A 26888-nucleotide genomic window follows, 5' to 3' on the forward strand; every position below is an offset into this window, starting at 1 on the left:
CGGCTGCCCCTAAAGTGTTTTGCACCACAAAGTTCTAGGAATTAGCCAGAAGGAACCACCATGCAGGTGCTGTATATATATAAACTAAGATTAGTTTATATAACTCAGTTTCCATCTTAAAGAAGAATGTCAAAGACACCTAGGATGACTTGAGGGTGTGTAAATCAATTTTCCTTTTTGGGTGAGCTATCCCTTTTATTGCCTCCCGCCCATAAACCGTAATTGTCTTATGGATTGTTCCACAGGTGCATGTGCAATAATTGTTTATGGTTCAGTGAACAAGCATAAAAATATAGTTCAAACCCTTTTTCAATAAATATTTGTAAAGTGTATTTGGACTGTACAAAATTATCTTTAAAATATACTATCCTGAATATGGCATGTTTCTCTTTTTTGTTGAGTTTTATGTGTATAAAATCTAAAGCCTTTCAGTATGCATTTTCTCTGGGATTCAAACCCATGACCTTGACATTGCTTGTATTATGCTTTACCAGTTGAGCAGACATTGCATTCTACATGAGCTCTGCACTTCACATTATACAGTAGTCTTCAACAGTCTGCAAATCTGCATGTAAGTTTACATACACCTTGCAGAATCTGCAAAATGTTAATTATTTTACCAAAATAAGAGAGAGCATACAAAATGCATTCTATTTTTTATTTAGTACTGACCCGAATAAGATATTTCACATAGATGAAGTTTACATAAAGTCAACAAGGGGAAATAGTAGCTGAATTTATACAAATTACACAATGCTTTAAGAGCCAGGGGTGAAAACTTTTGAACAGAATGAAGATTTACATTTTTTGTATTTCGCCCTAAATATCATATATATTTCTTCATTTAGTACTGCCCTCAGAAGCTACAGAAGATACTTACATGTTTCCCAGAAGACAAAATAAGTTAAATTTACCCTGATCTTCAAATTCCAAAAGTTTTCACCCCCTGATTATTAATGTATGGTTTTTCCATCTGAAGCATCAGTGAGTGTTTGAACCTTCTGTAATAGTTGCATATTAGGTCCCTCAGTTGTCCTCAGTGTGAAAAGATGGATCTCAAAATCATACAGTCGTTGGAAAGGGTTCAAATACACAAAAATGCTGAAAAACCAAATAATTTGTGGGATCTAAAGGAATTTTCTAAAGAACAACAGGCAGTTTAACTGTTCAGGATGAACAAGGGACTCAAGAACAACTGAACTTATCACAAAACAAAAATAAACAGCTGTGGATCACTCAGGTAACAACACTGTATTAAGAATTAAGTGTATGTAAAATTTGAACATAAAATTTTATAAAAGCAACTATTATTTTCTCTTGTGGACTATATGTAAACATCTTTTATGTGAAATATCTTATTCAGGTCAGTACTTAATAAAAAATAACATGCATTTTGTATGCTCCCTTTTATTTTGGTACAATAATTAACATTTTGCAGATTCTGCAAGGTCTATGTGAACTTATGACCTCAACTCTACATAATGTAAGCAGCAAAGCCTTTATTTATTTCTATGAAATGCAGACTGAGCAGAGATTTTCAAGAATACACTTAAAATGCCACTTTAACTGAATGAATTATACTTGTATGCATTGTCATCCCAACTCTGTACTATATACTGAACTTGAGTGTCATATGTGGCTGGCTGTACATTAACCTTAAATCCAGAGGTGAGGTCAAAATCCAAAAAACTGCTGATTTCTGAGGAGGGGATTCAGCATTCCAGGTAATGTATAGCAGGTGGGACATCTGAGGATTGTTTTATACATGTATAATGAACTTTTTTTTTAAATAATTATGTATAATAAAGGTAACACTTTAGTATAGGGGACACATATTCACTATTAATTAAGAGTTTTCCCTCAGTAAACTCCTAGATTGCTGCTTATTAATAGTTAAAGTAGTTAAGTTTAGGCACAAGGTAAGATTGAGGAATCTAAAATATGATCATGCAAAAAAGTTGCTAATATGTGCTTTATATAATATGTATAAAATACTATTATATAATGCCATCTATTTAACTTTGTTAATTAAGCTATTAGGCTTATAAATATTTCTAGCTGACTGAAATGAGAAAAACATATGGACACAGAACCTGTAAGACACTGAGTTAATGATTTGGTGACCAAGAACGAAATACCCTAGGCAATGTTGTCATATGCAACACTGACTTTTTGACCTAAAAACTGTTAATTTGGCTAAACATTGCAAAGCCATTCCTCAATGCGCAAGGACAAATTCACAGAGATATTTATGACCGGAAGCTCCGTTTTAGCATTATCGCACAGTTAGTGCGATTCCATTCATTGATTGAACTCCAACAGGGTGTGTAAAAGCTTTTGAATTGCACAAGGAAATGGCTATGTGCCAGTAAACTAATGGGAGAGAACTTCATTTATCAAAGCGCTGTAAGACTCAAATCTCAAAGCTAATGTCCTCAGGGACCTCGGCTCAATCTGCTGTCTGTTCTGGAATCTTGCAGTGGCAATAACACACATGGGAACTTTGTCAGTGTGCCCATTCATGTGTGAGCTGACAAACTACTTTAAATTCACTCGCTCACACTGTTTCTCTTATGCCTTTTGGCACACAGGGCAGAAAATTCACTGCATATACTTGAGTTTAATTCAACCAGACATTCTTTGCCTGGCTACAGCCACTTTTAAAGTTGCATTAAAGTAAGACGCATTCTGTATGTAGTTTGATAACCAACTAACCTGCTGATCAAATAAAGAAACTTTATATCCATCCTTTCATTGAAAAGCATGACATTCTGTGTTTTGCCCACATATCTCCTTCACACAATGTATAAAATGAAGGCAAAAGGTAAATGTATTAAATTTATTTCACTTACAGTTGAAGTCAAAACTTTACATACACCTTGCAGAATCTGCAAAATGTTAAATATTTTACTGAAATAAGAAGGATCATACAAAATGCATGCTATTTTTAAATTAGTGCTGACCTGAATAAAGATATTTCACATAAAAGATGTTTACATATGGTCCACAAGAGAAAATAATAGTCACATTTATAGTGATAGTTGTTCATGAGTCCCTTTTTTGTCCTGCACAGTTAAACTGCCCGCTGTTCTTCAGAAAAAAATCCTTCAGGTCAGATTTTTTGGTTTTTCAGCATTTTTGTGTATTTGAACCCTTTTCAACAATGACTGTATGATTTTGAGATCCATCTTTTCACACTGAGGACAACTGAGGGACTCATATGCAACTATTACAGAAGGTTCAAACGCTCACTGATGCTTCAGATGGAAAAACCATGCATTAAGAGCTGGAGGGTGAAAACTTTTGAATAGAATGGAGATGTGTAAAATCTTCTTATTTTGCCTTAAATTTACCCTGATTTTCAATTTCCAAAAGTTTTCACCCCCTGGTTCTCAATGCATCATTTTTCCTTCTGAAGCATCAGTGAGCATGTTAACCTTCTGTAATAATTTGTAAAATTAATTTAATTAATTTATTTATTTACACAGGTATACCATACAAAAAGATTCTTAAAATCAAAGATTGAAATGTAGTGTACAAATATTAATATTTGCCAAATTTCTTATAGCGATGCACTAAAATATAAGATATAAGAGTTTGATTGCATGTAAGTTAAAAAGCCTATTTATTTCTATGCACAAATATATGGCTTGTTGCATTTTAATATTTGCATTTCTCTTTTTTTTTTCACAATTCACACTTTCAGCCGTACAGAGGTCAGCTGGAGGTTAAATTACATTGGGAGCTAATTACACAAGGATTGTGGGAACATCACTTATCTATAATAAACCAAACCACATATACAAACAAACGCACATTCATTAAGTATTTTGATGAGACGCCAAACATTGCTCACTCTTCTTCAGTAGAGTGTGACCCTCTCATGACCCTATCAAATGTACACAGTCTCCAAAACACATTCCTTCCTTCGGCAAAATAACCTTTCGCAACCTTTTTAGCATGCAAAACAAGCTCCAGAGACAAACCGCGTAACCTCAAAGGCATTCGAAATGTGTTCATTCAATGGTCTTAATCAATTCATAATTAATTCAATAAAAATGAATGACATTTCTTAATCGGTTTGAATTTAATCAGACTGTCAAGGTTTTACTCCGAGCGTATGCTAATGAGGAATAAACAAACCAAACTGACACTGACAAGTCAACCAAAACACAACCATGCATTTTTTTTACCTGACATGTGCGTCGTAGTAGTTTGTAGTGCTCATCTGACCGTTGTATAGTACACAGACTGCAACCCATGGTGGAAACACATGAGCAAACAGTACACCGTCTCCAAAACGTGAAGAGAGACTGAAGCTTACAGACACAACAACTCCAGCGTGAGTCTGTGTTTGTGTCTGTAAGCCACGCATGTGAGAGCTTGTTCCCTCCTCCCATTCACTGCAGCCATCTCTCCCTCTCTCATTAAAGGAAAGTGTTGTCTATATCCTCAACCATGTTGTTTTTATGATCATAAAAACAATTCAAACCTGTAATCAACAATCCGCCACATTACCAAAGATTATAATAACCACGTTCCTCAGGTGTGGCGCAAAAGGGGCGGTTTCGTAATGTGCGGAAACAAGTCGTGAAAATGTTTTGTTGGGGGACAATTAAAAAGCTCACGTCTCCAATTACTGGCACGAGCACGTCGATAGGAAAATTCTTGCGATAAAATGAGCAGCTTTTGTTATGTCAGAGCGCTCAGCAGTGGTACAAGCATAACCGGAGGGCATTGTTATTTGTTGTTCTGTCTCCGAAAGTACACGAATGCTCAGACTGTGGGCTCCAGCCTGTGATGTAATCTGGCATGTCACAGACAGGGTAAAGGTTACTGCAGAAATGAACAGGACTTAAAGGAGAAGTTCACTTTCAGAACAAAAATTTACAGATAATGTGCTGACTCCCTTGTCATCCAAGATGTTCATGTCTTTCTTTCTTCAGTCGTGAAGAAATTATGTTTTTTGAGGAAAACATTTCAGGATTTTTCTCCGTTTAATGGACTTCTATGGTGTCCTGCAGCTTGTAAATGATCCCAGCGAGGAAGAAGGGTCTTATCTAGCGAAACGATCGGTTATTTTCATTAAAAAATACAATTTAAATACTTTTTAACCTCAAATGCTTGTCTTGCTCTGCCTGAACTCTGTGTATTCTGGTTCAAGACAGTTAGGGTATGTCGAAAAACTCCAATCGTATTTTCTTCCTCAACTTCAAAAATCATTTCAAAATCATCCTACATCACTGCAGAAGTACCGACACAGTCTTTGCAAAGTGAACATGCAAAGAAGATCAAACACCCTTAACAAAAAAGGTAAAACAGCGATGTAGGATGATTCTGAAGTTGAGGGAGAACATGAGACAGGTTTTTCATACCCTAACTGTCATGAACCGGAAAAAAACAGAGTTCAGGCAGAGCAAGACAAGACGAACCTTTGACATTAAAAAGCATATAAATTGTATTTTTTAAAATTAAAATAACCCATGGTTTCGATAGATAAGACCCGTGTTCCTTGGCTGAGATTGTTTACAACTGCATTTGGGATCGTTTAAGGCTGCATTCAAACTGCATTTTGGAAGTTCAAACTCAGGGCACCACTGAAGACCATTATTTGAAGAAAAATCCTGAAATGTTTTCCTCAAAAAACATAATTTTTTTACGAATGAAAAAAGAAAGACATGAACATCTTGGATGACAAGGGGGTGAGTATATTATCTGTCAATTTTTGTTCTGGAAGTGAACTTCTCCTTTAATGGTTCATGACATGAGGAATCCATTTTTCAATTATCTTTTCACATATAAGAGTTTACTGAAGTTTAAAAGCAACTGTACTTGCTCTAACAGAATGTAATGATGCTCTTCTATTGATGATGTATCCAAGCTGTAAACATTACAGCAGATCAGTAAGGCTTTTTAAAAAGACATTTTTACTTTTATACAGCAAGTATGCACTAAAATGACCAAAAGTGTCAGTAAAATTTTATGTAACAAAATATTTAAAAATAAATGCTGTTCTTTTGAACTTTCCATTCATCAAAGAACGAAAAAAAACAACAAAAAAAACGATTTCACGATTTTCACAAAAATATTAAGCAGCACAACCATTTTATCATTAATAATATTAATAAATATTTCTTGAGCAGCATATTAGAATGATTTATGAAGGACCATGTGACACTGAAATGATAAATGTTATTTGTTATCTGTGCTATACAAATAAATAAAAGTTGAAAAGTAATGATGCTGTAAATTGGCTAAAAAATCAGCTTTAGCATCATAGGATTAAACTACATTAATTTTTTTTTTAAATAGAAATACTTTTTTATTACAATAATATTCTCAATATTATGGTTTTTACTGCATTTGATCAAAAGATCAAATAAATGCAGAATTGGTGAGCATAAGAGACAGTGTATTTTTAGACTTTAATACTGAAAAAGTATAAATGTATAAAATGTACATTTTTTATTAAATATTTAGTTTTCATTTTTTCCTCAAAATTAAAAAAAAAAATCACTTTTCATGAGTCACACTGATTTATCAACTTCTCTGACTGATTCAGTGAGCTAATTTGTTTTACAAAATCATGAAAAATTACATTTCATCAATCAGACTGATTTATCATCTTCTCTGCCTGATTCAATAAGGTCATTTTTTCACAAAATTTAAAACAAAACAAATTTCATGAGTCAGACTCATATAGCAACTGCTCTGTCTGATTCAGTGAGTTCATTTTTTTCACAAAATGATGAAAAATCACATTACATCAATCAGACTGATTTAGCAGATACTCTGACTGATTCAGTGAGTTCATATAGTGAAGGATTCATCTGACTGATTTAAACTGGTAAACAGCCTTTACGAATGATTCATTAAAATATCCAGGTCAAAAATTGTAATCAGAGTTCACTGATGGCTCTGTATGTTTGCTTTTAAAAGCAGCCTGCAAGGACAAATCAACAGAAAGATGCTTTTGTGAATTATTTACATTATTTATCACATTCAGACTGCAAACTCACATTCATAACACAAGTAAAATATGATCTTGCTGTGGAATTCAATTCTCGGTGCTTACTGTCGCCTTGTCATTACTGTCATTGCACAGACACTATTTGAAAAGAACTGAACTGAGCTGAATAATGACATCACTAAATCTACAAAGAACTGACTTTAACTGAAAAACTGACTGTTAACTAATGTCCTCCTGTATTGTCCTGCATTACACTGTAAAGCTGCTTTGATACAATCTGTATTGTATAAAGCGCTGTATAAATAAAGGTGACTTGACTTTACTTAGCCCACATGCTCTGACACATTGAGCTCTTGTGCACTTGTGAGTTTGAATCTAATGGGATGTTTACAGATTCTGTTCCCTCCTCATTTCCTTTCCTATGTTACAAATAAAAACGCTGAAAATGCATATTTACATATGAAAACACCAAGTTGAGCTTAGTGAAAGGGAAGAAAACTAACAGTACGGCAGACGCCGTGTAATCTTGGTGGCTGTCAGCCATGCAAACACAAATGACGACCAGACACATGGCGTTCTCTGGGGAAAGAAAACACAGCATTCATGCATGCAGTATGTATTGGGCATATACTTAATATGTATGCAAACACTGAGGAAGCACATGGTAAAAGCAGCGGAAAAGGGTTGAAAGTCCCTTTACACTTATGTGCACTGATATCCAGATATCATTAAGCTGTTCCTCAGGGTCTATATAATCCTCTCATATGGCTCAGTGCTCCATCAGGCTAATGAAAATCTCTGCTTGAGGTTGTGTATCACTGAGTGTCTGCCGCAGTGCATACGGCCAGCTTAAAGGTGAAGTGTGGGTTTTTACTCGTACTTTCTCAATCAATGGCGTGAGTCATTATTTTTGCAATTATGCTTGCTAATGCAAGTGGTGCAGAAATTAAACACTTCTAAAAATAATTTAGTTGCAGAAACCTCCAGAGTGGAATCAGTATTATACATTTGTCATGAAATGTTCAGCACTGGTGCATAATTGAACCAATTCATTGCAGAAACAGAACTTTCTCAGTTAATCTCTGTAGAGATTCATAACATCTTTGGACAGCTGTGCTGTAGTTCATTGTGGTCATATCTTCTATTTCTGCCTGTAAACTGAGAGATGAGTCAGTTTGTGGAAGAACACAGTGTCAGGACTGAGTCACCTTTTGTGACTGTGCTGAAAGCTGCTCTGTCTCTTTTGAACATCTCAGGAAAACCATGACTCACTCTTCTGTTCTATTCTGTTGTTCTATTCTAATCCATCTGGACTGTTATATGAAAGGATTTCAAACCCTGTCTTATTCTATTCAACCCAAGATAATCGTACACTGTAATATTGTGAAACGTTATTACAATCTAAAAATGTTAAATACAATTTAAAATAACCTAATATTCCTGTAATGCTAAAGCTGAATTTTCAGCATCATTTCTCCAGTCTTCAATGTCACATGATCCTTCAGAAATCATTCTAATGTGCTGATTTAGTGCTCTCTTTAATATTTTTGTGGAAACCACAATACATTTTTTGTTCAGGACTCTTTCTGAAGGTCACAATGCAGGCAGAAGGGACAAGTGCAAGAATCAGTGCAGAACTGACAGACACAGAAGGCAGGGACGAGTTGAAGGCGGGAGAAGCCAGGGTGAAGACAGAGATAGGAGGAGTCAGGGTGGTGCTCTTAGCAGAAGGTCCAGGTGGCAGGTTCACAGCAAGGTCTAGGAAGGGAGGAGCCACGATGGAGACAAGACCGGGAAGACAACTAATCGAGGTAGAGACAAAGGAAGGTGGACACCCAGCCAGAGCCGAGGAGACTAAGACCCAGGCTCAGAGGACAGAGATGGAGACGGGGGTTTGGCCGGGACGGAGCCGGAGGGAAAGAGGAGCCTTGGAGGGATGGAGGGACAAAGCATAGCCAAAGGAGTGGACAACCACTGTGAAGGAAGGTCAATGACTGAGCAAGGCGGTGGAGTCTGAGGACTGACAGAACCCAGTGGACCTGAGGGAGCGTGGAGCCAAGGAGGCGCTGAAGGGTCAGAAGGCCGAGGTAGTGTCCAGGGCTTGAAGAACTGAGGTGGAGCCACTGGACTGACACCCCAGGATGGAGATGGACACTGGAAGATCTTCCACATTGCAAAGAGGAAAAGAAAGAGCTGATGAGCTGGAGGGAACTATCAGAGGCAGAGCCAAAAGACTGGGTGGTTCTGAAAGAGGAGGGTTTTGGCAGAAGAGGGAGGCTGGGTGGGAGCATCAACAACAACACAGACTTGGTACTGGGCGGAACCAGCACAGACACAGAAGATTTAGGACTGGGAGAAACCAGCAGACACAGAAGATTTGAGGTTGGGCAGAACCAGTGGAGACACAGGAGATTTAGGGCTGGGAGGAACCAGCAAAGATACAGGACATTCAGGGCAGGGCAGGGCAGTGTGCTGCTGGGTGAAACAGACTCAGTACAGGGAAATGAAACAGGCAGAAAACACTCACTCTCTCAATTAGTGCTTTATCATCAGCTGTTGTTTAGGGGGTAGGGCTCCACTTGGGCTCCAGGGCGATCTGTGGCTATGGCGTTGACTCTGGCTCTGATATCACAGCAGGCTTGGCATCAATGTCTGCAATAGGTTTAGGCGTCGCTGGTCACTTCTTCCTTACTCTCACAGATAGTGAGGGAGGAACTGTTACCCACTCCATGTGCTCTATGAAAGTAACTGGAGGTTTTTTTCCGGAGAAGCAGTCTTGTTTTGACATTGCTGCCTGTCTGGAAAAGCACATACAGGCAGTCATCATCATAAGGGACGAAATCGTAAAGGTCCAGCAATTTCTCTAGGGACTGGTTCCTTCTGTGAGTGGAGGATGAGAATTTTATTTACAGCCAGGTCCATTTTGAAGCAAGTTTTTCTGTCACAAATGGTTGCAAGTGCAAAATTCAATTTTGTTTACAGAAAGTCAAAACTGGAAACAGGAATTCAACAGAACAACGAACAGAAGAAAACACAGGACTTATATACACAGAAACAAATCAATTAAACAGGTGCAGACACTAAACATATCAAAGGTTACAAACTAGTGGCGGGAAAATAAGAACAAAGGAAACTAGGTCAAAAAAGGAGAACTAGAACAAATCCAAAACAGAGCAGAACATACATGTGACAGAACTGTACTGTATCTGTGACTGTGCATTTAATTTTAGATGTGTCATCTTGCAATACCTACCCAGGTAGCACACATACGTCTGCAAGATGTCTGTTAAAGATCACTTGATCTGGAAAGCATCTTCTGTGTACAAACATCTGACAGACATCTGTAAGATGTCAATTTTACATACATTCTAAATCATAAACATCTTAAAGACATCTAATAGACGTCTATCTGACATCTGGATCATACACTGATAGCAGACATACATCTCAGAGATGTCTATTTGATGTCTGCATTTACATCTGCAAGACATATTTTTTAGTGTTTGCTCATCTGCAATATGTCTACAGGACATTTCCTATCAGAAGCCAAATAGACGTCTATTAGATGTCTTTAAGATGTTCATGATTTAGAATGTATGTGAAACTGACACCTGAAAGACATCTGTCAGATGTTTGTACACAGCAGATGCTTTCCAGATGAAGTGATCTTTAAAAGACATCTTCCAGATGTACGTGTGCTATCTGGGATATCAGTTAGTGTTTGGCTAATGAACTTTATATTAGTTGTGTAATAATGGCTTATTTTGGTTAGTATTATTCATAAATGACTTTGTTTATTAAACACTCGTGTCTGATATTGGCCAATTAATGCAAAAGTTACAGTATATAACTTAAGGCATTATTATAACTCAAGTGCATTATTGTTATCATCCATGTAGCGTACTGTATTTCAAACAGTAGCACATGGCACTAGCAACAGCAAGGTCATGGGTTTGATTCATTGGGAATGAATAAACTAATAAATGTACACTTTAAATGTGTAAATATTAACACATTATGTAACTCATTTTATCATGTTTTTTCACTCTTAACTGTGATAAAAAATTCACTGTGGCCTTGTGGTTTATTGCGTTTATTCTAATGAATCATGATCCAGTGACTACTCTTGCTTGCAGAGGAGTTGCAGTCTCCACAAGGACTTTCTCCCTTATCATGAAACACTCTCTCGACATATCAACATAATTATCATAATAACACAGTTCCACTGCACTCACTCAAGATTTCCACAGAAGACGACTGTAAACCTGTTTTCAACATCCTGACATGAAAGCACTTGCTACTTTGACACCTTGTTTTGAACATTTAGGACAACTTGTACAAAAACAACCACAAATAAACCCATTAAGCTTCCAGGATCAGGGGTTGCTTTTAAACGACGTATCTGCCTTGCAGAACTAAGCATGAATGTTTCTGGAAATGAAACAGAGTCTAATAAATAAAATAAAAAAACACCTGTTCAGACAGATGACCCCTCGCTTAAGTACAAACCCTACAGATACAAAAAATAAACTGTCTGGTTTATCAAGGCAACATTTCAAATGCTAATTCTACTTGTGTTAAAGGGGATATTATCTTCACAAAATGAAAAGCAGCAGTTAAGGATGTCAAAAGAAGAAAGAAAGAAAGAAAGAAAGAAAGAAAGAAAGAAAAAAAGAAATGGTTTATGACTTCACTGAATATTTTCTATTAATAAGATTTGGAATCTTAAGATGTATGATTCCTTTAAGAATTATTTTAGAATTACACTATTACATTTTTTGATTTTATATTCCACTTATATAAACCGCTTATGCTCACATTCGATTGCGTCTGGCACTTTGGAGAGGTGTTCTCTTCACGGATGAATCCCAGTTTTCACTGTACAGGGAAGATGGCAGATGGCAAACAGCATGTATGGTGTCGTGTGGGTGAGCGGTTTGCTGATGTCAATGTTGTGGATCGAGTGGCCCATGGTGGCGGTGGGGTTATGGTATGGGCAGGCATATGTTATGGACAACGAACACAGGTGCATTTTATTGATGGCAGTTTGAATGCACAGAGATACTGTGACGAGAGCTGAAAACATCCCACTTTTTGCATCGCCAGCATACTCACCGGACATGTCACCGATTGAGCATGTTTGGGATGCTCTGGATTGACGTATACAACAGCGTGTTCCAGTTCCTACCAATATCCAACATTCAGCATTCCACAGGCCACAATCAACAACCTGATCAACTCTATGCGAAGTAGATGTGTTGCACTATGTGACGCAAATGGTGGTCACAACAGATACTGACTGGTTTTCAGACCACCCTGGACCCCAAAAATACAGTAAAACTGCACATTTTAGAGTGGCCTTTTATTGTGGCCAGCCTAAGGCACAGCTGTGCAATAATCATGCTGCCTAATCAGCATCTAGATATGCCACACCTGTGAGGTGGATGGATTATCTTGGCAAAGGAGAAGTGCTCACTAACACAGACAGATTTGTGAACAATATTTGAGAGAAATAGGCCTTTTGTGCACATAGATCTTTGAGTTGTGAAAAATGAAAAATGGGGGCAAAAGCAAAGGTGTTGCGTTTATAATTTTGGTCAATGTATGTTTTTTTTCTACTATGGAAGTCAATTGCTACCAGCAACCGTCTGTTTTCCAACATTATTCAAAATATCTTCTTTTGTGTTTAACAGAAGAATGAAATTAATACAGCTTTAGAAAAACATTTCCATTTTCCATGATTCGATGTGTACAACAGTGCAATAAAATGCTGCCAAATTCACGTTCATATTTTCAGATAAAACTGAATGTGCTTTTAGCACCACTGACTGGACATTTCAAAACATGCAAGAAGCAACACAATATAATTTTAGAAATGCAACCACAGGTATGTTTTTCCACACGAGTCTGGGTTTGTTTATTACAGTTTATTCAGATAAGACTATACTGCAAAAAGATCTTCGAAATCACAAAGATGTATATTACAAGGCCCTTTGTGGTACAGTAACTGCCATGAATGAATGAACATCAGGTTCTGTGTAAAGAAGATGCTGTCTAAAGTCACCCCAACTCAGACTCATGAATGGCAAGGTGGAGAGTAAATAATGAATTTTCATTCCTTTAATGTACTACTGAATGAATACATAACACGCACTGTACACAGACAGCGTGTGCATTGTGCACCAGTCATCATTTGTTAACACCAGTGAATTCACATAATGCTGTAGTCAAACAGGTCTGGTGTGTTTTCTAGCTGTTTATATAAGATGACCTTACAAGCTGTGAGAAGGAAAAGAGGTGCTGCATGTCTTTATTAAGCCATGAAAACATGGCTTTATTACTTGAAATAACTTGCAGTGGAGCGCTGTCGCAGTTTGCTTTGCAAAGACGCGCCTTTCAGTTCAGTGCTCCTAAAATAACACGCATTCACAGAATTCAAGAGAAGGTACTTCCTTTGAGACTAATCGCGCTTTCAAGTTTTAAAATGGCCTGGAAGGAACAATGGAAATAAACAATTGTACAAAAGAGCCGTTCAGCCTCCTTTCCACAAGAGAACAGAGGATGCCAAGAAAAGCAAAGCTGAACTTAAGACCAGAGTCCCATTTCACAGGAGCTGGAGGTGAATGCGGAGGAAATTCTGGGCACTTGAACCTGTAGTAAATGGATGAATCTACAGGGGTATGGATTCACAACCTTTATTTACCCATTTTTGTGAAAGAAAACACTCATATGTTACTCATATGTAACCTTTTGGCATACATATGAGTTGCAAAACACAGTGATTCAATATTTTTCTAGAACAGGAGCGGCAAAAAAGAAGAAATTAAATTACAGGTACAATTAAAACTAAACCTTGGAGTTCCATTCTACTTCATTAAATACATATTCAAAGCACAAATCTGTATTCTGTTTGCCAGATCAGTTTAGACTCATCTGTTAGAATTTTAAAAGAAATATGTATACATTCACACTCTAAAAACGCTGGGTTAAAAACAACCCAGCTTGGTATATTAGGCAACCCAGTGCTGAACACATGCTGGGTTAGTTTGACCCAGCTGGTTGGGTAAAATGTTTTTACTCAACTATTGTTTAAAATACTATATTGCTGGTTTAAAATGGACTGGAACCTATATAAACACACAGAGAATTACTAGAGGCAACAGCAATAATTAAAAGATGAATATTTATTTTTAAGCAAGAACACATGGATTTGGGGATTTGGGGTCACCACCTAATTTTTTGTATATTTTTTACAGAAAGAATACATCCACATCAGTCAACCACTATTAATATTTCAAACATGTTTCAGTCTGTCACTATGTATATTTAATAAACGCAAAGACATGACACATCATGTATTCCGAGTCTCTTTTTTAGGTTTCTAAAATGTTTTTACTCAACTATTGTTTAAAAATTATTATATTGCTGGTTTAAGATGGACTGGAACCTATATAAATACACAGAGAATTACTAGAGGCAACAGCAATATTTAAAAGATAAACATTTATTTTTAAGCAAGAACACATGGACAAAATACAAGACTAATTTAATTTATTTGGGCCAATACAGCATACATTTAAGCTTGTTTAACCAAAATTTTAGACATAAAAATGTCGTAGTATTTTAATTTTAGTATATTCAGCCGTTCTCTTTAATCGTTTTTTACCAAAATAGCGCTAATTCTCATGCCAGTGTGTCGCCAAAATCTGAGCCGGTGAATTTGGGTTTAACATTTGGGTTAAAAAAAAAATAACCTAGCATTTTTTAGAGTGCAGAATTCCATACTGTATGTGCAATCAGTGACACCTTATAGAAACTTTGATTGTTGTGTGGTTAGCAACATTATTTATAAAGCAAAGCCCAAATGACTTCAAAGAGTCATTAGAAATAGTCATTTAAAAATGATATGATTCAATCAATGCCTTAATAAAATAAATACATATAATATTGAATAAGTAGTTCAACCAGAAGTAATGAAGGTATGTGACATTTGAACTCATACACACATACTAATGCAAATTAATGGCTTTGAAATGATCAGGTATATAAGAGATAAATGTCTGTAAGTCTATATTATACAAACCATAAACAAGGGCTGATATGTAGACAATATTTGGGGATTTGGGGTCACCACCTAATTTTTTGTATATTTTTTACAGAAAGAATACATCCACATCAGTCAACCACTATTAATATTTCAAACATGTTTCAGTCTGTCACTATGTATATTTAATAAACGCAAAGACATGACACATCATGTATTCCGAGTCTCTTTTTTAGGTTTCTAACAGAATTTTAAGTGTAATATTTTGCTCTGCAGGCCACTGAGGGGATTTCTCACATTTTTCCTTTCCTGAAAGGCACAAGCAGTCAAATCTGTGGAGCACAAGAGCTTCTCTGTTCCAGACTTTTCAAAGCGAGCTTGCCAAGCCTACAGTTCTGGCACTATAAACACATGTCTAAAATAACCATCATACCATTTTTTAGTTTTTTAGTATCTAGGTATGAAGTTGTGTGGTTATATGGTTAAAGCTGTATGAATCATCCTAATTTTACTCCTGTATGTTATACACAGGGCAATATTTATGTATAGGTCACAAATGTTGGGGTGAGACATGTTTTAATTATATATGCAATAATTTCCTTATAGTTCTGTATGAAACAACCCTTTGAATAAGGCCCATTTTGAATATTTCTCATTTCAAGAACACAGAAATACAGGAATGCATTGTTTCTGTATAAACCAGCTCTCACAAAAATATGTATTGTGAATTTTTTTGGTTTCATGATCAATATTTTATGTTTTGCCAGCTACTGTAGATACTGACATTATAACCAGTGCTGGACATGTTACTTCAAAAAAGCAAATAGTTACAGTTACTAGTTACTTCTCACATATAATAACTGAGTTAGTAACAAATAGGATGTCAGGATGTTAGTAACTAATAAGTAACTAATTACCAGGAAAAGTAACTATTGTGAACTACTGTAAAAAAGTTCACATATGTCAAATAACTTGGATGACCCCAATATTAACTATGGTAAATGATTAAAACATTGCACACTATTCTACACTATTTTAAAGGAACACACCACTAGGCTCATTTTCCAACTCCCCCTAGAGTTAAACAGTTGAGTTTTACTGTTTTCGAATCCATTCAGCCAATCTCCGGGTCTGGCGGTAGCACTTTTAGCATAGCTTAGCATAGATCATTGAATCTAATTAGAACGTTAGCATCTCGCTCAAAAATGACCAGTGATATTACGCAGCACCTGAAAACAGGCTAATCCTTCAGGTCCCACAAATTCTTTGGTTTTGCAGCATTTTTGTGTATTTGAACCCTTGCAAAAAAAAAAAAAACTTTTAATTTTACGGCGATCTTAGTACACCATGTAACAACAAAAGAGTAAAGTTTTAAACAGGAAAAATAACTCTTTGATAATTTTTCTGCGAGATGCTAACGGTCTAATCAGATTCAAAGCTATGCTGAATGGATTCTAAAATGGTAAAACTCAACTGTTTAACTCTAGGGGAGTTGGAAAATAGTGGTGTGCTCCTTTAATGTTGCTGTGGGAGAATGTGAGAATAAATATCACATTATTGGGGTCACTTCAACCTGCAGACAAGAAAAACATCATAATAACAAGAAAAACATGTGCTTTTGTAAAATAAACAAAATGTGCTCTCTGTCGTCTCGGTCTCCATCACCTCTCTTCGCGTAAATAAAACAACCATTAATCTCTGCGAATATGTGCCTCACAGACATGAGAAATATATGTATAGAAAGCTTAAAATGAAGTAAGTCATGTCGAAAACAGATATTCTTTAACAAAGTAATCCATATGATACCAAAGTAAGCCAGTTTTTACCATCTAAACTCATCTCTAATGTAATCATGCCTACAAGCTGCTCTACTTTTCAAATTTTAAACATCCATGTGAGATGCGCAGACATGTAGGTAAATACCCACATCACCTCTGTAAACAAGCGTGAACATTCATCAAGTTCATTTCTGCAACTTTTTGTTTCTTTTCTATTTTGCTAATCATGCTAGAAACATGCTAGTAACTTGCTAATCATGCTAGAATCTTGCTAACAACATGCTAGCAACATGCTTATGTTAGAATAATGCTAGCAACGTGCTAGTAACTTGCCAATCATGCTAACAACATGCCAATAGAAACATGCTAGTAGTTTGCTAATCATGCTACAATCATGCTAGTAACCTGGTAATAACTTGCTAATCATGCTAGAAACATGTTAGCAATATGCTAGCAACTTGCTAACTACATGCTAGTAACAAGCTAATCATGTTAGCAATATGCTAGCAACTTGCTAACTACATGCTAGTAACATGGTAATCATGCAAACAACCTGCTAGCAACTTGCTGATCATGTTAGAAGCATGCTAACAACATGCTAGTAACATGCTAATCACGCTAGAAACATGTTAACAACATGCTAATTAAATGCCAAACATGCAAGAAATGTGCTAGCAACATATTAAGAACTCGGTAATTATGCTAGAAACATACTAGCAACCTGATAATCATGCTAAAAACATGCTAACAACATGCTAACAACTTGCTAATTATGTTAGAAACATACTAGCAACCTGCTAATCATGTTAAAAACATGCTAGCAACATGCTAACAACTTGCTAATTATGTTAGAAACATGCTAGCAACCTACTAATCATGCTAGAAACATGTTAGTAACATGCTAATCATGATAAAAACAGACTAGCAACATGCTAACTACTTGCTAATTATTTTAAAAATGTGCTAACAACATGCTAGTAACTTGCGAATGTTAATGTTGCTAATGTTAGAATCATACTAACATGTTAACTATTTATCTATCTGTCTATCTATCTATCTGACAGACTGCATCCAAACTTTAACCTTTTAAAACCACTTTAAACTTCAAACTATTTCAGACTGGAACCTATCTAAAGTTAAAACTTTTTAAAACTTCTTAAACTTTTTTAACTTTTCAAACTTTCTGGTCTGGCTTTCTCAAGCCAACTTAAACTTCAACTTTTTTTTTCTAGTTGCTCGTTACTGCCGTTAGTAACTCCATTTATTTATAACGGCGTTATTCCCATCACTGATTATAACATAAAAAGTTTTTCCATGTATAATAATTTTTGTCATTTCATTTTCAGTGACTGTTGTGTTTCAGTTTAACAAAGTTTTATTGCAATAATAACTAGGAATTATTGTTTAATTAATTTCAGTTCAATCTGGTTATTACGAATTGTGTTTAATCAGTTCCAACAAAGACTTTTATTTTCATATCCAGCATATTTGTGTGCATGTGCAAATGTTTAATTTCAGTTCAAAAGTCATTCTGTTGAGTCTGTGAAAGAAGGAAGCAATTTCAATTGCTTTAGACACACAGAGCAAAGAAATTAACCTGCATAGTAATTATGGCATATTTCATGATTTCTTAATTGTGGGTCCCAGATGAACACAAAATGGCCAAGAAAGACTTAAAGCCCCCTGATTTACAGGATTCACTCTGGAATTAAATGTGATGCCACTCCTAAAACTTTGTGTGTGCACACGTGGTCATTGACACATTATATTTACATCAGATAATCTCTTACACAAGACAGCATAAACACAACACATACATAATTTGATGATAAATTACCAGAGGAATGTTTGTAGATCTGCTTGAACGATCACATAAATGCTGACTGATGGGAGACTCATCTCACTGGTTTTGTTTCTGGTTGTTTTGAGATTACCATGTCAAATTAATCATCTAACGTTAGTTCTGATCTCCATTCCTTTTTATTGTTTTATGACTTAGTTCAATTGCCAATACATATCTGCTCTTAATCACTTATGAACAACAATCCTCCATATGACTATTGTCAGGTGTGGTAAAATCTACACTTAGATACAGTAAAAAATATCACTCGTGCAAATATCAGCATGTATGCCATTTGCCATAAAATATGTCAAATCATGCAATTCAGACTGCAATTCTGGTGTTAATGTGCCGCCATTTGAGTGAATAAAGTGTGAAATAGGTTAAAGCTACCAGGGCATCCACATGTAACATCACTGTGACGTTTTAATGATATAACTCCAAAAAATGTGTTTGAACTAAACAAATGAATTGCTGTTTGTTCCTTTTTAGGGTCTAATGAATCTTTTGCTGCAGCTGAGTGGAGCTGCACATCAGTTCTCAAGAAAACTCATGTAATTTGCCTTTGCTGAAACACATTCCTCAATTTAATCTCATTAGTTTCACACACACTTAACTATAATTACTGTAAATGTATTGCATGTGAATATGATAAAAACATTTCACAGTCATCAAGACCTGATTAGAAATGGCTTAGAAACAGCTCAGAAAAATTGTATCATATATGGTATATTACATATGGTCCATATTTTGAATTTTTCCGCCATAAAACATTAGATGCAGCCATAATAATTACCATCTAAAAATACAGTATTCTTTAATTACAACATAAAATCATAATCATCATATAAAACCTATGATATGACAAACTTTAAATGCTATTCTTCTGAAATGTAAATTCTTCAAAATGTGCCATGGCTTGCACAAAAGTGTTTTTAACATTGATCATAATAAGAAATGTTTCTTGAGCAGCAACTTAATGATCATGTGACACTGAAGACTGGAGTAATGATGCAAAAAAATTTAGCTTTGCATTAAACAATATATTAAAACCGACAACAGTTACTTTAAATTGTAATAATATTTGGCAATATTACTGTATACAGTTGAGGTCAAAAGTTTACATCTCCCTTTCAGAATCTGCAAAATGTTAATTATTTTACCAAAATAAGAACAATCATACAAAATGCGTGTTATTGTTTATTTAGTACTGACCTGAATAATATATTTCACATAAAAGACGTTTAAATATAGTCCATAAGAAAAAATAATTGTTGAATTTATAAAAATTACCTGGTTCAAAAGTTTACATACACTTGATTTTTAATACTGTGTTGTTACCTGAATGATCCAAAGCTGTGTTTAGTTGTTCATGAGTTCCTTGTTTGTCCTAAACAGTTAAACTGCCCGCTGTTCTTCAGAAAAATCCTTCATGTCCCACAAATCCTTTGGTTTTTCAGCATTTTTGTGTATTTGAACCCTTTCCAACAATGACTGTGTGATTTTTAGAACCATCTTTCCACACTGAGGACAACTGAGGGACTCATATGCAACTATTACAGAAGATTCAAATGCTCACTGATGCTCCAGAAGGCAAAACCATTCATTAAGAGCTGGGGGGGTGAAAACTTTTGGAATTCAGGAATTTTTGAAGATCAGGGTAAATTTAAATTATTTTGTCTTCTGGGAAACATGTAAGTATCTCCTGTAGCCTCTGAAGAACAGTACTAAATAAAACAATATGATATTTATGCTAAATAAGAGAAATGTACACATATTCATTCTGTTCAAAAGTTTTCACCCCCCGGCTCTTAGTGCATCGTTTTTCCATCTGAAGCATCAGTGAGTGTTTGAACCTTCTGTAATAGTTGCATATGAGTCCCTTAGTTGTCCTAAGTGTGAAAAGATTGATCTCAAAATCATACAGTCATTGTTGGAAAGGGTTCAAATACACAAAAATGCTGGAAAACCAAAGAATTTGTGGGACCTGAAGGAATTTCTTAAGAAAAGCAGGCAGTTTAACTGTTCAGGACAAACAAGGGACTCATGAACAACTATCACTAAACAAAAATCAAAACAGCTGTGGATCATTCAGGTAACAACACAGTATTTAGAATCAAGTGTATGGGTCATTTTTATAAATTCAACTATTATTTTCTCTTGTGGACTATATGTAAACATCTTTTATGTGAAATATCTTATTTAGGTCAGTACTAAATAAAACAATAACATGCATTTTGTATGATCCCTCTTATTTTGGTAAAATAACATTTTGCAGATTCTGAAAGGAGGATGTAAACTTTTGACCTTTTGTGTTTAAAAATCAAAAATGAACAATGTGGCAAGACCACTCAAAAAAAATAAATACAGCAACCGCATTATGTAACATACAGGCTGTAAAACATCACAGTTTTCCCTCCTAAGGCCCAAATGAGTTTGCATTACCTTCATTCACTGAGCTTGCTTTCGGCTCAGTGACCATTGTCAGAGCCCTGTTTCCTCATTCCTCTAATCTTTCTGTGATCCTTTCTGATGTTTTCTCTGTATCTTTAATCTAATTCACCACGTGTTGTGATTATTCTAAGCAGTTGGAGATTTGAAGTCGAGAAAGGCGGTGTCAGGGTTTAACTCGCATAAACAGCACACCGAGATCAAAGGAGTCTGTCTCGACACTGTTTCACAAATGAATAGAGAGAAACTGAGGTAGACCTTTACATAAAGCGCCCAGGTCATTAACGACCATTAGACAATCGCTTAAGAAGGACACATCTTTGTCTCTGTAATGAGGACAGTGTCCTTTTGGTCCCACAGGCTTTTGCAGACGGATAATAATCTGAGTTTTCGGGGAATATACAGGCACGGGAGTGATTTTCTTGAGGGGAGGCATTTTGTGGTCTGTCAGGTTCAAAGACAAGGCCTGAGCTACAGAGAGCCTGAAAATGACTGTTTTCTTCAGAAGAAAACAAGTTAAAGTTCTAGAATTTCCCTCAGAAAATATTTCCTATTTCTTCCAAACCCGCTCCGACCCAGATCTCTGTCTTCTACCCTAGTTTTCCTGGAGGATGCAACAGCCCCCCTAATGCATAATGTGAGTTCAAAGCACGTTTTATAAACTTCGCAGGCTAAAATATCACTGCTGTCCTGCTGACACTAACCTCCCAGGCTGGTGGTCTTAACCTCTGAATTGGCTCACAGCAATTGTTTTCGCCACACACCGGTGTGCTTAATGAAAGTATCAGTGGAGGAATGCTTTCATAACCCCACAACCTCAAGGAGGAAAATAACGTGCTTGCAGCTGTCCTGCCCATGCATATTAACTCAGGAGAAAAACATTCCAATAGTTTGTTTTTCCAGATTTACAGGATGTCACAAACATGCTTACTGTATATGAATCACCTGGGTATGTCTTTATGCAGGAAAGCCTTTAGGTAATCCGTCCACAAGTACTTCGAAATGTCAGTGCAACATGACAGGGCAAGCAGATTTTACTGCTATATCCACACATCTTATAACAACAAACAAACAAAAAAACAAAGAAAGGAAAACAATTGCTAATCAGAGATTAACAAAAAAGATCAAGCCATATTAAGGTGGCATTGTGGCTTATATTTTTGGATTATGTACTTGCATTTTTATGCCTTGCAAACTTAAATTTTTAGTCTTATATGGCATTTGATCAGAAATTATGCTGTCAACTCTTTAGAACTGTCAGCTAAGTAAAAATATCTGAGCACTGACGAGGTTTGGTACAGAAGAATGAGTTGAAAACTGTTAAAAACAAACAAACAAAAACAGTAATGTTTTACTATGTAAGCCATCGTTTTCAATCAGAAGTTTTTGTAAGGTAAACTTAAAAATTGTTGAAAAGACTACATTTATATATATGTATATGTATATGTAACTATCTTCTGTAGCCTCTTAAAGGCAGAAATGAATGAAAAAAATATGATATTTAGGCAAAATAAAAATAAAAAGTACACATCTTCATTCTTTTCAAAAGTTTTCACCCCAGGCTCTTAATGCATTGTGTTTCCTTCTGAAGCATCAGTGAGTGTTTGAATCTTCTGTAATAGTTGCATATGAGTCCCTCAGTTGTCCTCAGTGTAAAAAGATGAATCTCAAAACAATACAGTCATTGTTGGAAAGGGTTCAAATACATACAAATGCTAGAAAACCAAAGAATTTGTGGAACCTGAAGGATTTTTCCTTCAGAACAGCAGGCAGTTTTCTTTTTCAAAAACAAACAAACAAAAACAGTAATGTTTAGCTATGTAAGCCATCATTTTCAATCAAACGTTTTTGTAAGGAAAACTTGAAAATTGTTGAAAAGTGCGAAAAATCAATAAAAATAAATTATATAAATATATTATTAAATATTATATTATATATATATGAAATGTAATAATACATATATTATTACATTATATTATATATATTAAGTATAGTTCAGCATAAGGTCTCTATGATATCAAAATTCAAAATTATACCATAGAAATTTTATAATTCTTGTCACCAGTGTCCATATCACAAAAAAATGACAAAAGAAAAAAAAAAGAAAAAAAGAAAAAAATTACAAAACTAAAAAACAACAGCAGAACAAACAAATAAGAAATGTTACGTACCCTGTATAAAGTAATCAAATGCAAAAAACACTGCATATTCTTCACTGTGTAAATGAAACACATATTTCTTCTTATTAAAGTTACAAAAATGATTTAGTCCAGAGCAGTGAGAGATCTCCTCTCTTTTGTTGTTTGCTTAGCATGAATGACAGACAGCATGAATATTAGACTGCTGTCACTTTAAGAGCTACCCAGATCCAATATACCGTTACACATGTGTTTTCTTTCTCATCAGTTTGCTTTTACTTCAGACCTAAATTACTATGTTAATGAGGGTACTTACAAAGAGGGGCATTTTGACACACACAAATGTGTGTATTTAACTGTTCAAGGCCTATAAAGTGGCAAAAATAACTCCCACACAGCTTGTGCATATAGCGAAATGAGTTCTCTTGCCCTGCTGATTGCATGGCTTAAAATCACTTGTTTTTAAACTGTGATGCTTAAAAACACATACAAACGATAAGTTTTCATGACCATGTAGCACAGCAACATCAAAAACTCTAATTCAGCATTAGCTAAAACAGGCTGATAGGTCCTTAACATGCAATCTGCTAGCAATCACATTATTTGCTACATGACACAAGCTGATTGGACTTTGCTAATTCTGCAGCCAATGAGATTGCTTATTCAACATTTAAACAGACTGGTTCAGTGTTCACTGTAAGCTAGTCCTGCTGCGAGTTCATCAGAAACCTTCCACTTCCCCCAGCTCCACCTGTCTCACATTTTTGTGTTATGGCCAACAAATAGCCTTGCTAATCTCTCTAATTGTTAATACAGTCATGCATAAACAGTGTAGAATGATGTACTCTTATATCAATTATAATTATGACTATCAACCCCCAAAAAGAAACAGAAATACTATAAAAGAAAAAAGTAGTAATTGACTTTGTGAGCTATATTCCAAGTATTCAATCCACCACAACAACTCTGTATGAGTAAAAAAAAACAAAACTCAAGTCATTACTCACTTAAAATCCAATCACATGACTTAATTATGTGTAGTATAATGAAAACATAAGAGCATACACGTTTAAAACAATCTCTGAACCAACTGGACCTTCTCTGTTTATAAGAGGAAGCCCTGAGACCACCACAAAAGCTACATGACTGACTTCCTCGTTGAAAGCAGCAGTTGTATCATGCATTCCTTGGGGAACAAATCAAGTATGATGCACAGATTTCAAAAGGCACTGCTGCCATTGTTATGTTCATCACGTCAGATAGACAGCAAAGAGCCCACATGAGACAAAATGAGTCAAGAAAGAAATCATCATGCTCTGCTCTGCTCGTATAAGAGGCCACTCTACAAAAACATAGGTTTTGTTCTCAGACGTTCAATGGCAAGCCGTGTTTTAACAGCATTCTGGCACAGATGTCACATTTTGTAGATATTTACAAGCTACTAAATCTTGATGTTGGGTTGTCATTGTAGAAAGCTTTCTCTTTTATATATGAAACACTTTGTTCCTGTTAGATTTGAATATCTGAAACAGTACTGCTGGATGAACAGACCAACAGCCTTTTTAAAGAAGTCTGCCCAGTGTGAAATCAACCTACAATGGCGCCAACATTGTTAGTCTGACTAGATCTGACAAATCTAACAGACAGACTGTGAAAACATTGGCACCAGTCGAGCAGCTCAGGCTAGCGGTATGATGTCTATCTCCTTTAGCTTTCATCTGTCTAGTGGTTGTCTTGGTGACCTTTTTCTTCCACAGTGTGGAGTTTGAGTACATCCAGCATTTTCATCCTGTCTAAAAAAACTGAGCAAAGGAACAGCACTACCTAAAATTTAAAAGCAAAATTCGCACCCATGAAATCAACTCTCATCATCATTAGTGACAAACCTCAATGATCCTGTCATGAACACGCAGTCCGGCCTTGTCAGCCGCTCCGTTTTCCACTATCTTGGATACATAGATGCCATCACTGAAATCCCCATGCTGCTCTGGCTCCTTAAATAAAAGCAAATGATGGAAATTAGTTAATTAAAATAGTTAAACAACCTGGACTTATGGCAAAAACATGCCAATATATACATTTCACATTTCCAACAGAAATGTGAGTGGTGCTAAAAAAATGATAGTATTTTTCCCCAGAACAGATGAATGTACATATGGTACGTTTTATGTACGTAGATGGTATACAGATGTACTGTACAATAATTACTGTTTTATAATTATTGTAAGAGGTAGGTGTAGATGTTAATAAAATGCAATCTAATAGGTAACTCTAATGCTCTGTGATGTTTTAAAATAATGTACCATCTGCACTACACCTTAACCTACCCGATAGTATAACAAAAGCGAATGTGATGTAAAAATCGCAAGTGTGCCGTTTTAGCTTGTTTTTCGATCTCTCATCTTTCAGCTCTCATCATGAGTCATATTTTTCATGGGATTCGTACCCAAGGATTCCACATTCTAAGTCCAACTCTAAGCTTGTCACTCACACCTGGTTTTCTGACAATTTGTGCTACCCTGTCGTGTACACCTACCCCAACCTTAAACCTACCCTAACAGTAATAAAAATACAGTGTTGGTAGCACAATTTGATAGGTAGCATAGCTGTAATCATAACTGTGTATGAAAACAATTACAAGGGCTCGCTGTTTTACCGCCTCTAGTGTTTATTTCTGTTGGAAACTGTAGTGATATGTACTTACTGGTACGTATTTTGCATCGCGCAAAAAAGTTCCCACAGGTACGTTTTTGTCATGAGACAATTAAAAAATGTAGTTTGCATAAAGAATCAGAGAATTAAATAAATTGGTAGATATTCTTCTATGACAGTAGTTGTCAGCCAGGGAGCCTTGGCAGATTCTCAATTACTTAAAAGTATTTAAAAACACACATATAAAAACATTTTAAAAGCTTAATAACGCTAAAAATACCATAAACTATCAATAACTATCAAATCAACAGCTAATAACAAAAGATCCATAACTATTGTTTTTATTAAAGAATATACTAAATGAATAATGTTACATGCATAAACGTAACTGTAAACATATAGTTACAACAAAAAATTATGCAAGCAAGCCGCTTTGTTATCATTACATAATGATAGCAGAGATACAGTATGTGACCCTGGACCACAAAACCAGTCATCATGGGTATATTTGTAGCAATAGCCAACAATACATTGTATTGGTCAAAATTATTTAAATTGTTGTATTGTTTTTTTTTTTATGCCAAAAATCATTAAGATATTAAGTAAAGATAATGTTCCATGAAGATATATATATTTTTTCCTACCATAAACAAATCAACACTTGATTAGTAATATGCATTACTAAAAACTTAATTTGGACAACTTTAAAGCTGATTTTCTCAATATTTTGATTTTTTTGCACCCTCAGATTCAAGATTTTCAAATAGTTGTATCTCTGCAAAATATTGTCCTATACTACCAAACCATACATCAATGGAAAGCTTATGTGTCTCAATTAAAAAAAATGACCCTTATGACTGGTTTTGTGGTCCAGGGTCACATATATGAAATACAATATATATTACACTATATAAAAAAAAAAAAAAAAAAAAAAAACACACACACACAATTTGTTGAGTTAAAATAATTTGTTACCCTGCTGCCCTACAATTTTAAGTTCAGTCAACTCAAATAA

The 26888-nt window shown here is 35.5% G+C and overlaps 1 protein-coding gene across 1 annotated transcript in view; it reads right to left on the minus strand.

The window, feature by feature from the left end:
- pdzrn3a (PDZ domain containing RING finger 3a) overlaps positions 1–26888 on the minus strand; it is a 39212-nt gene that overhangs the window by 4972 nt on the left and 7352 nt on the right. The window contains exon 3 of the mRNA XM_051097184.1: positions 25108–25215. Coding sequence (XP_050953141.1) covers positions 25108–25215 — 108 coding nt within the window. The remainder of the gene's footprint in view (positions 1–25107; positions 25216–26888) is intronic.

Source organism: Labeo rohita, chromosome 23 (assembly GCF_022985175.1).
Source record: "Labeo rohita strain BAU-BD-2019 chromosome 23, IGBB_LRoh.1.0, whole genome shotgun sequence".
NCBI lineage: Eukaryota > Metazoa > Chordata > Actinopteri > Cypriniformes > Cyprinidae > Labeo > Labeo rohita.